This window comes from Thamnophis sirtalis, unplaced genomic scaffold (assembly GCF_051295495.1).
Source record: "Thamnophis sirtalis isolate CommonGarterSnake01/CBP01778 unplaced genomic scaffold, rThaSir2_p1.2 scaffold_4, whole genome shotgun sequence".
Lineage (NCBI taxonomy): Eukaryota > Metazoa > Chordata > Lepidosauria > Squamata > Natricidae > Thamnophis > Thamnophis sirtalis.
In genome coordinates, this window is record NW_028261384.1 from 70,303,566 (window position 1) to 70,319,371 (window position 15,806).

The following is a 15,806-nucleotide window of genomic DNA, read 5'->3' on the forward strand; positions in this document are numbered from 1 at the left end:
AATTACAGGTGAAACTCGAACAATTAGAATATCGTGCAAAAGTTCATTTATTTCAGTAATGCAACTTAAAAGGTGAAACTAATATATGAGATAGACTCATTACATGCAAAGCAAGATAGTTCAAGCTGTGATTTGTCATAATTGTGATGATTGTGGCTTACAGCTCATGAAAACCCCAAATCCACAATCTCAGAAAATTAGAATGTTACATGCAATCAATAAAACAAGGATTGTACATAGAACAATATCAGATCACTGAAAGGTATAAGCATGCATATGTACTCAGAATTTGGTTTGGGTCCCTTTTGCAGCAATTACTGCCTCAATGCGGGGTGGCATGGAAGCTATCAGCCTGTGGCACTGCTGAGGTATTATAGAAGACCTGGATGCTCCAATAGTGGCCTTCAGCTCTTCTGCATTATTCGGTCTCATGTCTCTCATCTTTCTCTTGGCAATGCCCCATAGATTCTCTATGGGGTTCAGGTCAGGCAAGTTTGCTGGCCAATCAAGCACAGTAATCCAACAGTCATTGAACCAGGGTTTGGTGCTTTTGGCAGTGTTGGCAGGTGCCAAGTCCTGCTGGAAAATGAAGTCAGCATCCCCATAAAGCTTGTCTGTGGAAGGAAGCATGAAGTGCTCCAAAATCTCCTGGTAGATGGCTGTGTTGACCCTGGACGTAATGAAGCACATTCATTACCAACACCAGGAGATGACATGGCTCCCCAAATCAACACAGACTGTGGAAACTTCACACTGGACTTCAAGCATCTTGCAGTGTATGCCTCTCCATTCTTCCTCCATACTCTGGGTCCTTGGTTTCCAAATGAGATGCAAAAGTTGCTCTCGTCAGAAGAGGACTTTGGACCACTGAGCAACAGACCAGGTCTGTTTTTCTTTAGCCCAGGTAAGATGCTTCTGATGTTGTTTGTTGTTCAGGAGTGGCTTGACAAGAGGAATACATTTGAAGCTCATGTCCAGGATCTGTCTGTGTGTGGTGGCTCTTGATGCACTGACTCCAGCCTCAGTCCACTCTTTGTGAAAGTCCCCAACACTTTTGAATGGCCTATTCTTGACAATCCTCTCCAGGCTGCGGTTATCCCTGCTGCTTGTGCACCTTTTTCTTCCACACTTTTCCCTTCCATATAACTTTCTATTAATGTGCTTTGATACAGCACTTAGGTAACATCCAACTTCTTTTGCAATTACCTTTTGTGGCTTTCCCTCCTTATGGAGTGTGTCAATGATGGTTTTCTGCATAACTGTCAGGTGAGCAGTCTTTCCCATGATTGTGATGCCTATTGAGAGACCATTTAAAGGCTCAGGAACACTTTGTGTTATGGCTTAATTAGCTGATTAGAGTGGGAAACTTTGAGCCTAGAATATTGCACCTTTTCACAATATTCTAATTTTCTGAGATTGTGGATTTGGGGTTTTCATGAGCTGTAAGCCACAATCATCACAATTATGACAAATCACAGCTTGAACTATCTTGCTTTACATGTAATGAGTCTATCTCATATATTAGTTTCATTTTTTAAGTTGCATTACTGAAATAAATGAACTTTTGCACGATATTCTAATTTTTCGAGTTTCACCTCTATAACTTAAAAAAAAAACTTCTATAGGATGATGTATCCTTAGTACTTCACTCCAGACAAGTTGTCAAGAATGTATAAAGGCACTTCAGATGAACATTGGAAATCTAAATGTAAAGAAGAGCCTTTTTATCATTTATGGTAGACGTGTGATAAAACAAAGAAATATTGTAGTAGAATTCATACCTTAATACAGAAAATTCTTAAAATGAATATAAACAGAAAACCAGAGACTTTTCTTTTAGATTTAATGGAAAAAGACTTGGAATTTTTTTTGAAACTTTAATATTATACATGTTGACTGCAGCAAGACTACACACAGAAATGGAAGGCCACCTCAATTCCCACAATGGAGAAATGGCTGCAAAACTGATGGCTAAATTGACTGCTTTGATCAAAGAAAAATACAAAGGCTTTTATTTCTACTTGGAAACTGCTTTTAGACTTTGTGCTTGAGGTGGGAAAAATGAAATGTTGATTTTGGGTTTTACCGATTAGATTGTTATAGAAATGGCTAGTTTAAACAATTATGTAAAAGTAAAAAAGCTGAGGTTTGATGTTAATATCTTATTCTATTGTACTGAAGTGGGTTGGAAGTCAATGCCTTTTTGTTCTTTATCCTCTTTTCTTTCCCCACTTTTGTCTTTCCCTTTTCCTTCCCAATCTTTCTTATTATTTACTTTTGTATTTTTTGTATGCTACATTATAAACTAATAAAATCTTTTTTTAAAAGAATTGTCTAGGAAAATTGAAGCAAAAAACTGAAGCAAAAAATTGATTTGTGGAAAAGTTGAAGTTCAGGTCTGAAAAGGTAGCTGAAGGAAAAAAAATGCCATTAAAAATCTTCCAATATACCTTGAGCGCAAGTTTAGCAGGGAGTCCCAATTAAATCCCAGGGCCCGGAATGCACATATGCAGCACAAAGCATGGGGGAAAGTAGAGGTAGTCTATGTGCTTTCCTGACCTTCTTTCATAAAGCCGACTCACACTTTATTTTTTTTAATGTATTGTATTCTTCTATGATATCGTTTAAATTTTAGTGCAGACCCTTACAATGGACATTAAATTTTCACCATAACTGAAAACTCGCACAATTAGTTCATGCGGACAGAATACTAGCCTTTCAGCGACAAACCACCTCTACGGTAAAAGGCTCCGAAGTTGAAGAGCCAAATAAAATGGAAGAACTTTCGCCCTCCGGATTTCCCCCCCCCCCCGCTTTCCTTTCGGATGGCCCCGCCCAGCAGTACCTCGCCCTTTGTTGGCACCGCCTTAGTGGCCGTCTGACAATTAGTCGTTCCGCTACCCATCCGGCTCCTCCCTCAAGGTCTCCGGGCGGTGTGTTATCACCGCCAACCAGGCGTGTCCTTAATTACTGCTGGGCCGACGGATGGTGAGCAGCTGCTTGAGGTGGGATGACCTCCGCAAGCCTGGCCCGCCCTTGAGAAAACCAGAGGGGTGCGACCCGGTAAGAGCTCCCCCCACCCCGGGTTTGAAAGCTGTTGCTCAGCCACCTTCTCCCCTGGGGCCTTGTGAAGGCGCTCGGCTAACACCGTACGCCATTCTTGCTGGCCTTTTCTCTCTTCCCGTTCCAGCACGTAATCAGTAAGGGGGAGGGACAATTGTGACAGCCTCTGTCCTCTCTCCATGGGTGGTCTCGAAAGGAACTCTGAAGAGTGCGGAACTCTCTTCCGCAGCCTCTCGTCTCTTCTACCCGTCGGGCAATAGCAAGATATGGCATCCAGTGGGCCTACTTTGCCCCCGGTGCAGATATTTCCCAGTTTTTCCCAGTGCGCTGGGGATAACCTCTATCCAGAGAGGAAAGATCAGGCTTAGTTGCAGGAGTGGGGAGGAGAAAGTGTAAGATGCTCGTCTCGGATGCCGTCCAGTAATAGCAGTAGACTTAGTAGTGGTTGATGGGCTAAAAGCTTTTATTAAGTGGGTGAAAAACGGCTGTCGGACGTCTCTGATGTGTTTTTACTGAACCAACCGCTGAATAGACTTCTATTAATTTTATTAGTTGGCAGTTCTGACTATATCTTCAAGATACACTCTGTATATATTATGTGCACACTCTTAATAGGAAATTGGAACCAAGAATATATTTCATTCAGTCCTGTCCCTATGTTTTGTTTGTTAGACTAAAGATTTTCTTTTTATAACTGGTCATCTAAACATCTAATGCTGTGAAAGATTAAGAACTTAAATCCAACTGTTTAAAAAACCACAAAAGTATCAGTAGGGACATAATCCAAAAATGTCAGAATAAAGTTGTAAGGAAACTGTTCTTAAAAAAAAAATTATGTATTAGATAACATTTACCATTAAAAGGCAATCTTCTTCAGTGCTGGAAGGAAGTTCCCTTTGCTCTGTAGCTTGTCCTGTCAATGTTAGTAGAGATGTTGTTTTCATCTACGAAGTTCTTTGATTACATCACTCATTATCAAAAAGCCTACTGACTGAGGATTATTTACTTTTAAATTTTTATCCCGTCTTTATAAGTAACTGAAGTCAGCAAACATACATAATACTTCTTCCACCTACTGTTTTTCTCCCAACAACTATGAAGAAGGTTGGTCTGGGTGATTGGTCCAAAGTTTCCTAAGCCAGCACCTTAAGTACTACACTAAACTATAAAATGTTTTGATCATCAAAATTTGGATGCTTCACAACTGTTTCATATTTATAATAATTGCAGTGTCCCAAGGTCATGTGATCTACCTTTTGCAACCTTCTGACAAACAGTCAATGGGGAAGCCAGATTCATTTAACAACTATGTTACTAACTTAACTGTAATAATTCAAGTAACATCTGTGGCATGAAAGACCATAAAATGGGGCAGAATTCACTTAACAGCTGTCTCACTTTGCAGCATAATCATGGTTAACAATTGTGATCGTAAATTGAGGATTACCTTAGACCAGTGATGTGCGGTGAGGTTTATGGCTGGTGAGGCAAAAAGAAAGAAAGCGGCTTTTGGCCACTGTCAAGAAAGAGGCTTTTGGCCGCTCCGGCACTGTGTCTGCCATCGAGGAAAAACTTCCTTAGACCAACGGAAGACTTCAAAAGCAGAGAGGTCCTATGGAAAGCTTCAAAGAATCAATGCTGGATGGAACCATAGCCACCCTGCTGCCCTGTCGCTATGTCCCAAAGCCCTGGCCTGCTGCTATGTCCAAAAGCCCTGCTGCTATGTCTAAAAGCCCTGCCGCTATGTCCAACATAAAAAAAAAGGTGCTAGCCCACGTGCAAGCAAAGGCGGGTAAAACACACACACACACACACACACACACACACACACACACACACACAAATTACTTACAATAATACAATTACTTACAAATTACATTAATTTTGAATTCCTCCCCCTCCCTCCGGCCCACATACCTTTCCCAACTGCCATTATGAAAATGTAAAAGGAAAAAGGTAAGAGCTGCTGAGATCAGACTGGATTAGCTGCTGTCAGAGTCCCCAATGGATGATTCTGCTTAACTGTTTAAAAAAGCCTCTAAAAAAAGGGCCCTCTACAGGAGGAGGCGAGAGAACCAAGTGCCTCATCTAAATAAGGAATTTTTTGGCTTTTAACCCTTGCTTAACTCGGATCGAGTGATCATAAAGATAGACTAAATGAGGCAAGGTGGTTCTCTCGCCTCCTCCTGCAGAGGGCACTTTTTTTAGAGGCTTTTTTAAACAGTTAAGCACTAAGCAGAGTCATCCACTATGACTCTGGCAGCAACTACCTCAGCCTTTTTCCTTTTAATTTTCTTTTCTTTTCATGATGACAGTGGTGAGGCCCTGCCTCCCCTGCCTGCATGTCACTGCCTTAGATTTACATTGTCATTTCTGATAACCCCTACTGGATTTTTGCTGTTTAATAGGGAGGGAAGGTGTTATAGTTTAAAGAAACGGAGAAATATAGGATGAAGAGATAGTTGGTTTTATTTTAAGAGTGATAAATTATTTATGTTGGTTATATTTTTCCTCCCCCCCCCCCCAAATCTCTCTCCCCCTTTTCTGCCCTTTATATTTTCTTTACTGTATTTATTTTGTAGTTATGTAAATTTTTATTTATTCATTTTTTAATTAAACTTATATTTAGCAGTTAGCAGTTAGACTTATATACCGCTTCATAGGGCTTTCAGCCCTCTCTAAGCGGTTTACAGAGTCAGCATATTGCCCCCACAACAATCCGGGTCCTCATTTTACCCACCTCGGAAGGATGGAAGGCTGAGTCAACCCTGAGCCGGTGAGATTTGAACAGCCGAACTGCAGAACTGCAGTCAGCTGAAGTAGCCTGCAGTGCTGCATTTAACCACTGCACCACCTTGGGTCTTATATTCCACTCAGCTTGTTAAGTGGCTTAAGATATTCAATTAAAATGCATAATAAAACATTAAAACAATAAGTAAGGATCATAAATTTAAAATTCAATTAAAATAAAATTAACCAGGATGGAGAGTGAGGTTGTAAAGTGTGCAAGGGAGGAGACAGAGTGACATCTACTTCATTAATCACTCCCAAAATACCAAACTCATTGAGCTGGCACAGCCATGTCTTCAAAATTTCAATAAATTCTACTTGTACAATATAATCTCTAATAATAGGGAAAATGAATCTATGGCTAAATAAATAAACTTATGTGAGTCACTTATGTAAATTCTATGTTGCTTTGGAAAAGAGATCAGTGAGTTTATTTTTAAATATAAAAAATGATTTAACTTGCCAATATCAGAGTTTGGATTGGATTTGAACCTTAGAAATAAGAAAACAGCTTGAAATTAATTTAGTTATTAAGTTTATATGCCATCCATCTCATTTTCCAAAATATACCAAAATAAATTATTAATTGGAAACCTAAATATATTAAACTTTTTAATATTTATATTTTCTATCTTTAGTTTGAAAAGAGAAATGAACTCTCTTTACTTAAGATGATAACAGCATAATTTGTCCTACCCACTTTGTTGTATTAGGAATATTTGACTTACTCTGGAGTAATGTGGAGAGAACAATCATGCTTTATTAGTTACATCAACTTATTTTCAATCAAGAGCCCTCAACCTTTTTTTGCCATGCTGAGAAAATTTAAGGCCAAAGACTAAACTTCTAGAACACATTGGTTTTGGGATGTATATATTGCATAATCAAATTTTATTAGTAAAGAATAGACTAATATGATTAATTGTGGCATTTCTTTTGTAGAGAAATCTTCAAAATGGATTAATCTGGTAGTAATGTTGAAGCTGAAACAAAGCTGCTGTAACCAAACACAGGATGAGTTGGATTTCAGGCGATCAAGAAAACGCCCAAGGCAGCAATCTGGGTTCTCATCCTTCTTTAAGGGATGTTCATTCCATCAACCCAACACAGCTAATGCCAAGAGTTGAGCCCTATGAAACCCGGGGGGGAAAAGGCATTTCCGATGTTCGAAGAACATTCTGTTTATTTGTCACATTTGACTTGTTGTTTATAACCTTCCTGTGGATAATAGAATTAAACGTGAGTTCCTTTTAAAAGTAGAAATATTTTGAGAATTTGTGAAAGCAGGAATAGTGAAGATTGTTTCTTTCATTAAATTAGACTGCAGTCCTTTGCTTACTGAACTAGAACTAAATTTCTGGGACACTTCCCCCCTCCCCCAAATATACAGCACTGAGCTATTTGAAACAGTTTAAACATACTACTTATGTAACAAAATTAATCAGTCTTTTTAGAAGTGTTTGCATCATGTAAAAATTCTAAGAAAAGATACCACTTGAGATAGCACTTTCATTTTTTGTAGATCTCTGAATCTTAGTCTATATCAGATACTCTATCAAATACCAGATATGCTATATCAAATATAGTGAGTCCTCAATTTACAACCATTCATTTTGTATGTATTCAAAGTTATATTGACAGTGAAAAAAGTGACTTACAAAAGATCCTCACACAATCAATGCAGCATCCCCACAGTCAAGTGTTGAAAATTTGAGTGCTTGTGACTAGTATCCATTTACAAAATTTGCAGCATATTAGGGTCACATATTAGGAACTTCTCTAACACAAAAAAATCAATGGAGGAAACTATTCACCCTAGCAAAAAAAAATCGCAAAATTGAGTTCACTTAACAACTGCCTTGCTTAACAACATAAATTCTGGTCTCAATTGTGGTTGTAAATTGAGTATTATCTAGAGCCGAAAGTCAGCTCTTAAAATATTGGGGAAAAAATAAGTGATTTATATTGTTTTATGAATCAGCTGCTATTTAAAGATGGAAATTCTTTTGATTCTGAAAATGGAGCTGGCATATTAAATTTCATAAAATATTTTATTGTTCCCTTTAAGGAGGAACTGTGAAGGAACAAAGAGGAGTAATATAATTGAAAAATAAATGTAGGTACTGTTGAAAGTCTACTTGGAAAGAGGTTTAATTGGGGGTTTGATTTTCTTGGTATAGTATAATTCTGATTGTGTGACCCAGAGAACTATTTTGGTCTCTCCAAAATCTGAATTGATGGTTATTTGTCACCTCAGCTGTTGTTCAATGAAAAATTGATTTGGAGGTTGATGATTCTAAAAAAAATAAATTTGAGGTTTGATTATGAATTCTTGGAATAATTTTATTGTAATCAGATAAGATGAGAGGAATTTTTGTGGCTTGTACTTACATATAATTGTATGTATGGTATACCCATAGTATACATAAGGGGAGCTAAAATAATGAAAATTAGAACATCACTCTTCTTTTTTACACAAGTCCATATTACACAAATCCAAGTGGAAAGATTTCTCCTTATTATTCAGCTTTACTTGCTTTATTAATTTTTAAAGATTGACTATAAATTTGCAAAAATATAAGAATTGAGTTTTATGCAAAAATATGACATGAAAATGAAAAATATATTAATTCCTTGCAATATATACCGTGTTTCCCCGAAAATAAGACAGGGTCTTATTTTCTTTTTACCCCTGAAATAAGCACTTGGTTGGGGAGGTCTTATTATTTTTGAGGTGCAGTAGGTGGTGAGCGTGGTCACCTCATGGCTGCTTCTCTTTGCAATATTTTCGGGGAGGACTTATTATTCGGGGAGGGCTTATTTTTAGGGAAACGGTGTTTGTTTGTGTGTGTGTGTGTATGTTATATATATAAATGAAAAAATAAAATAAAAGTGAAATGTCATTCATGCAGCATCAGAAAATCTCCAGAACTGTAAAGCCCACAAACTTGAAATTTGTCATGTATGTTCCTCTTGGCCTCTACGTGCTCGCTAAGAAAGGATTTTTTTTTAAATGACCATCAGATCATTAATATTTTTTATATTATTATTAAATGCTCTGATGCTAAGGAGTTAGGCATTCTATTCCCCTTCCCCACCTGAAAAGAACTCTGTTCCAATTGCAACGTGGACATTAGGGTTAGGGTTAGGGAAAATGCTCTGATGCTAATGAGTTAGACTGAGGGAGAGAAAGGGATAAGATTGAAGAGGCCTCTGTGGAGCAAGCCTGAGGGAGAGAATGGGCATTGGTTCTTACCTGATACGTTCATTCTCTGTTGAAGTGGAGACAGCAGCCAGACTGGGTTTCCTCCGTCCAGTAACCAATTGGACTGAGAGCAAAAATGTACATGTGTCAAGCCCGTGTCCTCTGTTTTTTTTTTCTCTCTCTCCGCACAAAAAAGTTCTGAATTGCATGACGTACCCCAGGGTGGGGCTGGCTGCTGTCTCCACTTGAACAGAGAATGAGCATATCAGGTAAGAACCAATGCCCATTCTTCTGTGATCATGGAGACAGCAGCCAGACTAGGACATACAAAAGACTGGGCTGCCCACTAGGGTGAGGATACTAAAGAAAGTCTGTTAAGGCAAAAGCATCACCCTGCGCCCAAGAGCTGCATCAGCCGATGCATACTTGTCTAACTTATAATGACGTATGAAGACCATGGAGGATTGCCATGTGGCTGCCCGGCAGACTTCTTCCAATGTGGCTTGTGTAGACCAAGCAGCAGTTGTCATAGCACTACGTGTAGAATGAGCTGTAAAGTTTAGAGGAACCTGCAAGGACTGACATTCATAAGACAGTTTAATACAGGCTCTGATCCACCGCCCCAGACTCGACAACAAAGCCTTATTACCCAAGGAGGCCCGGCGAAAAGATACGAAGAGAGCTTCCGAGTTACAGAACGAAGCGGTGTGGTCGATGTAGATCTTGAGGGCACTTCGTATGTCAAGAGTGTGCCACTTAACGCTCCTTCTCATGTCAAGGAAATGGGCAGAAATCAGGCAAGGTTAACTCTTGACCTCTGTGGAAGCAGCTATTCATCTTTGGTATGAATGTCGGGTCCAGTCTTAAAACGACTCGGTCTGGATGGAACACGCATAAGTCATGCCTGACTGAAAGGGCAGCCAAATCAGAAATATGACTGGCAGATGTTATAGCCACCAAAAACAACATCTTAAAGGACAACAGTTTCAAAGAAGTGGATCTCATAGGTTCAAAGGGCGAGGAAGTCAGAGCCTCTAGGACACGAGGCAAGTCCCAAGTCGGATACCTATGGATGGCAAGAGGATGCAGGTTGGATACTCCATGGAGAAATCTCTGGATCAAGGAATGAGAAGGTAGATGGTCAGAGGCAAGACCGTCTAGGACAGAAGCCAAAGCGCCACCTGTTGGCATAACATATTAGGGATAAGACCCTGATCAAGCCCCCTCTGTAAGAAGTCCAATATCTGTGGAATGGATGCTTTAAGTGGGTCAATAGTCTTGTTGGTACACCACAGTGCGAATGCCCTGCAGGTGGCATTGTAAATGCAGTTAGTAGAGCTTCTGCGTGATGCCTGAATAGTAGCAATGACGTTGAGGAAGATGTTATCGGCTGTTAAGGCTTGCCGCTCAATCGCAATGTGGTTAATTGTAGCCACTCGGGGTCGGGATGACAAACTGACCCTTGGTATAGAGACAGGAGAGACCGTTGGATGTGCCATGGAGTGGAGATTGACAGAGTCACTAGATTGGCATACCAAGGTCTGCATGGCCAATCCAGCGCTAGCAGCAATAGTTCTGCCTCCTGCTCCAACATTTTCTGAATTACTCTCTGAATGAGGGGAAGGGGCGGAAATTTGTACAGGAGACCTTTGGGCCAATGGCACCTGAGGGTGTCTACTCTTTCTGCCATGGGATCCATGAACCGCGAGTAATACCTGGGTACCTGATTGTTGTCTGCCGTTGCAAACAGGTCTAGGACTGGGAGACCAAATCGTAGTGTCGGTTGATGGAAGAGGTTCGGTTGGATGCTCCACTCCACCTGATCTATCCTGGTCTGGCTCAGCCAGTCTGCCTGGACGTTGGAGGCCCTGAGATGTGCTCTGTCCTGAGAGATGACAGGTGAGATTCCGCCCACCATCACAACAGGTTGGACTCCTGCATCAGATGCCAGGAACGTGTTCCCCCCTGCCTGTTTATGTGTGCCTTGGTCATGGTATTGTCTGTTAGGACTAATATATGGTGGTCCTGAGCCCTGTGTTGGAATTGTTTGAGGGCGAAGCGAACTGTCTAAAACTCTAGCCAATTTATGCTGTTTTAGCTTTCTTCGAAGGACCACTGACCCTGAGCCAGTAGGTCCTGCATGTGTGCCCCCCACCCCATCAGACTTGCGTCCGTCGTAAGTGTGAGATGGTCCGGATCCCTGAACAAGGTCCTTTGCAAAATTGCCGGGGATTGCCACCATTTGAGGGACTGTAAGACCTGACTGGGAAGGGGAACCCAGAGAGGGGAGCAGCTCCTGTCGGCCTTTTGATGGGGAAGCATGAACCATTGAAGGGTCCTGCTGTGGAACCTGGCCCACGGGACAACCCCGAAGCAAGACACCATCTTGCCCAAGACTTGGGAGAGAAGAAGAAGGGATGCCTTGGGTAGGTGCAGCACCTTTCTGACAATTTTCTTCAGACTGAGAATGCGGTCATTGGACAGAAACACCCTCCCCACCACAGTGTCTATCAAGACCCCAAGGTGAAGAATGCGAGTGCCGGGAATGAGGTGATTCTTCTTGAGATTCACCCCGAACCCGTGATTCCTCAGGGTGAGGAATGGTGAGAGCGAGATCCCTTTCTGCTTGAGTCGGAGACCTGGACAACAAGAGTAACAGAGAATCCGAACTGGAGATGACTTGATGTGGATGGCTAGGACAGTCAGCATATTTGTGAATACCCTGGGGGCCGAGGGCAATCCGAACGGAAGAGCTCAGTACTGGAAGTGCCTCGCCCCATAAGAGAAATGGGGATATTTTCAATGGTCTATGAAGATGGGAATATGAAGGTAAGGTTCAGTCAAGTCTACCAACATGAGGAAGTTGCCTTTCCTGAATCCCTGCAGGATGGGGTGCAGAGAATTCATTTTGAACTGCCAGTAGACAATATGGCGATTCAACGATTATAGATCCAAAATTGCTCTCCATCCCCCGGAATTCTTCTGTACCACAAACAGGCGGGAATAAAAATAAATACCCTTCCTGATGGGGAGGAACCAGTTGGATGGCCCGGATCTCCCAACAGGTGCTGAATGGCTGTTCCATCAGTGCCCTCTTGCGAGGACACCGAGAGACCGGGCATGGCACAAAGTGTTCCTGGGGGATGGAGAGGAATTCCAGCAAATTTGACAGTTTTGAGTACCCAATTGTCTGTTGTGGTCTCTTCCCAGCAGTGGGCAAAGAACGCCAGGCAGCCTCCGATCAGAAGAGAGTCCAGATAGTCATTTTCGTCGTGAAAATTGGCGGTTTCTTCCTCCACGGTAAGACTTCTTAGGGGGGAAATGTGCGTTTCTGTTAGATCTGTCCTGGTGAGATCCCTGTCTGGGAGTGTAGGGCTGATGTTGCAGACAGGAGAATGATGTTCCCCCATCTGCTGGCCGAAAGGGCAACCTGTAGTAAGGAGTAGGATGACTGTCCTGTTTTTTATATATGGATGAACGGACCTTGCGCTTTAGATCCAAAGGAGTACCAAATAATTGGGTGCCACTGAAGGGGGAGGCTGCCAGGCGCCATTTGGTACGGACATACGCCTGCCAAAGGGGCTCCAGAAACCACAGTAGGGGATGAAAGTACTGCAACCAGTGCGTCCACTGGGGGAGGCTCAAGGAATTTGTTGAGTTCCAGTGAAATGTTATAGAGACATTTGCCGAGGTTGGTTGGCTGTGGACCTGTGCCTGGGGAGTCCCACTGCTTCTGGATCACATTCAGGAATATCTTGGGAACAGGGATCACCTCTTTTTCCACAGTAGGTTCGGTGAATGGGGTACTGGGACCCTCAGTTGTAGTCAGTTCTGCTGGTTTTTCCTGTGAAGTAGAAGCTGAAGCAGAAGATAGTAAGATAGCAGCTTTAATGGCCTTAAGCAGTAGGGACTTAAAACACTCGGTTTTAAATAATCCGGCAAAGGCCGGGGCATCCAGGGTGACCGCCTCGTCGTCAGACAGATCTGAATCCCGCAGATTATTTTGTTCACCACCAACTGAGGCCTGAGAAGTAGAAGCAGAGTGATCAGGTTACTGAGCAGCTGCAGAAGATTTATGCTTGTGGCTATGTGATGGAGCAGGTTGGGGGCGCTGTTGTAGGCCAGCAGCCATGACCTGTTTAATGGTTTCAACAATGATGGTTGCCATATCTGCAGGAGAGGTGTACATGGCTTGGGGAATCCCTGAACCATGCGCCATAGGGAGGGAAGCCTGCTCAAAGGTGTGTTCCCTATTGAGAGGGACATTAAAGAAATTGCCTCTGTTGTCAGGTTCTATAGAAGAAGAGGACTCAGAAGAAGAAAATTCCCCATCTGAATCTGCCAGTGAAGGCAAGGGCCCATGGGAGGCAAGCTAGGTGGATCTAGGGAGACAACTTGGAGACCCTCGGGAGGAGGGGGGTGGGCTGGGTAGTTAGAACTTGTTGTTTTTGGGCTCTCTGAAATTCTTTCTCAAGAGCCTTCTGCCTTCGCTCTTCTGCCCTGGTAGTGGCTTTAGAGACCTTGGGATTTACCCCTGAGGAAATAGCCTCTTTGGCTTGCCTCTTCCTACTGCCTTTTGCCCCCGATTGCCCTGCCTCCTCCTATCCTCTATCTGCAGATATAGCTTGGTCAGTCATCTCAACCAACATAAATCAACACCACAATAAAGGTAGGCAACGGTTTCACCCGTTTGATGGCCAGGCACTCTTGATCGGGTCCACCAGGAATGATCCTGGGTCGCTGGGCACCTGTAATGGCTGCTGCAGAATTCGTGCCTTTTTTAAAATGGCCGACTTTTTTTCTTCTGAGGCTTTTCCAAGCCTCAAAATGGCCTCCGCTATCTTTGCGGGCTTTTCTGACCTGCAGAATGGCCACCAACATTCAAAGTGACCGGGCGCTCCACAGAATGGCCACTGATATTGTCTGAAACCGCTGCACATGAAAGGGCTGGTCGCGCGACTCTTCAAGTGCCCAGAGTCCAGGAATGCCTTGGAGAAACAGCTACGGAGCCATAGCTCATGAGCTGGCCGATCCAACTGCAAGGCAGGCTTCCTGAGTGAAATCATGGCCACAGTCAGTCAGAACGGCTGAAGAGAGGCAGCCTGGAAGCAGTTTTGAATTTCCCTCCAATTTGGTCAGAAGAAAAAAATGATTTAAAAAGATTTAAAGGAAAAAGTTTTGTAAAAAATCACCAATTAATGCTATAAAGCTAAAATTTGGAGGAGAGATCAATTCTCACTGCTAGTCTTGGTTGGACTGAGTCTGAACTGGAGAGGAGCCACAAGGGCCTGATGACATCATAAGTGTAGACTCAGTCCAATTGGTTACTGGATGGAGTAAACCCAGTCTGGCTGCTGTCTCCACGATCACAGGAGAAGGGAATATGAGAGGGTCAATGGGGCCAGCCTAAGGGAGAGAAGGGAGATAGGAGAGGATTCTTTGGGGCAAGTCTGAGGGAGAGAAGGAAGAGGAGAGGATCAATGGGGTCAGCCTAAGGGAGAGAAGGGGGATAGGAGAAGATTCTGTGGAGTAAACATGAGGGAGAGAAGGGGAGAGGAGAGGCTGATTAACATTAATTTTCAAGCTGTGTCAATTTATCAAGGCTGATCATATAGTTTTATAGTGGAACACAGGTATCCAACTAGTTATATATATTTGCAGGGTGGGTTCATTACTTATAACATGTTTAATTGTGACATTTAGTTACAAGATATGCAAAGATATGCAGAGAAGGAACTTTTTATGTTAACTGTCTTATTTACCGTGCACATACATACCTACACACACAAGATTTATGTTAGAATATGACCCGTTTAATTATTCATGTGCTTTGATTAAAAAGATCATTCAGGTAGTTATTTAAATCACACTTGTATACTAAAGATAACTTTTGACCACATCTATTTACTTTTTAAAAACATAACAATTGAGTAATTTATTATCTTAAATATATATGCATATTTCCCCCAAAGAAAGAAATAATATGGAGCTAATTATCCTTCCCACAAATTATACAACTCTACAATTTGTTTTCTCAAGCTTATTTAGTGATAGGAATTCTGGATTCAGCATCATAAAATTTGAACAAGTTTTTATTGTGCATGAGTAAAATGCAGAAAGCATAGTTCTTATTCAGTAATGTTTAACATTTGTGGTGTTTTGGAATGCTTGATATGCTGCTTAAGCATATTTTGCAATAATTAACAAGTTAATGGAATGTTGTGTAATTATAATACTATATTGTAGAAGTGGCTGAAGGTGGCTTGCCTAGGCATATTAGGATATAGGACAAAAAATAAGGACTGGATTTCTAAAAAGTAGTCTTTGTGCAAAAATTAGAAGAAAGGATTATTGATGATTTTGTAATATTTTAATTTGAAATTATACATTGTTAGTAAAAGAATACTACTACTCAGCTATTATTGCCATAAATTATTTCTAAAAGTAGATTTGGTATAAAATCATTACAATGTGCAGTGGGAAGGAGTTATATATGAAAATTCTCAATTCAAGTGCATGAGTCCTTTTCTTCCTTCAGAGAGAATTTTTTTTAAAAAAATGTTTTTATTGAACATATTTCATATATTTCATTATTTACACCACATTTTCAAACTTTACAGCGCTCCAGTATCAGTTTTGCTCATAATTGCATAATGGTTATTTCATTATTCTTATTTTCCAATTATATACATCACTGTTTATATATATTATATAAATATTTATACATCTATATTTTACCTTTTAGCTT

The 15,806-nt window shown here is 41.3% G+C and overlaps 1 protein-coding gene across 4 annotated transcripts in view; it reads left to right on the forward strand.

Annotated features, from left to right (window-relative positions):
• The first annotated feature begins 2,893 nt into the window (after positions 1–2,893).
• The window catches only part of STARD3NL (STARD3 N-terminal like), a 53,257-nt gene continuing 40,344 nt past the window's right edge, over positions 2,894–15,806 (forward strand). For 3 of the 4 annotated variants that reach the window (XM_087713095.1, XM_087713097.1, XM_087713096.1), the window contains exons 1-2: positions 2,908–3,063; positions 6,796–7,092. In XM_087713095.1, the coding sequence (XP_087569221.1) occupies positions 6,868–7,092 (225 nt within the window). In that variant the 5' untranslated portion in view covers positions 2,908–3,063; positions 6,796–6,867. Of the gene's footprint in view, positions 3,064–6,795; positions 7,093–15,806 lie in introns of all 4 variants that reach the window. The other variant, XM_087713098.1, reaches the window with a different exon arrangement.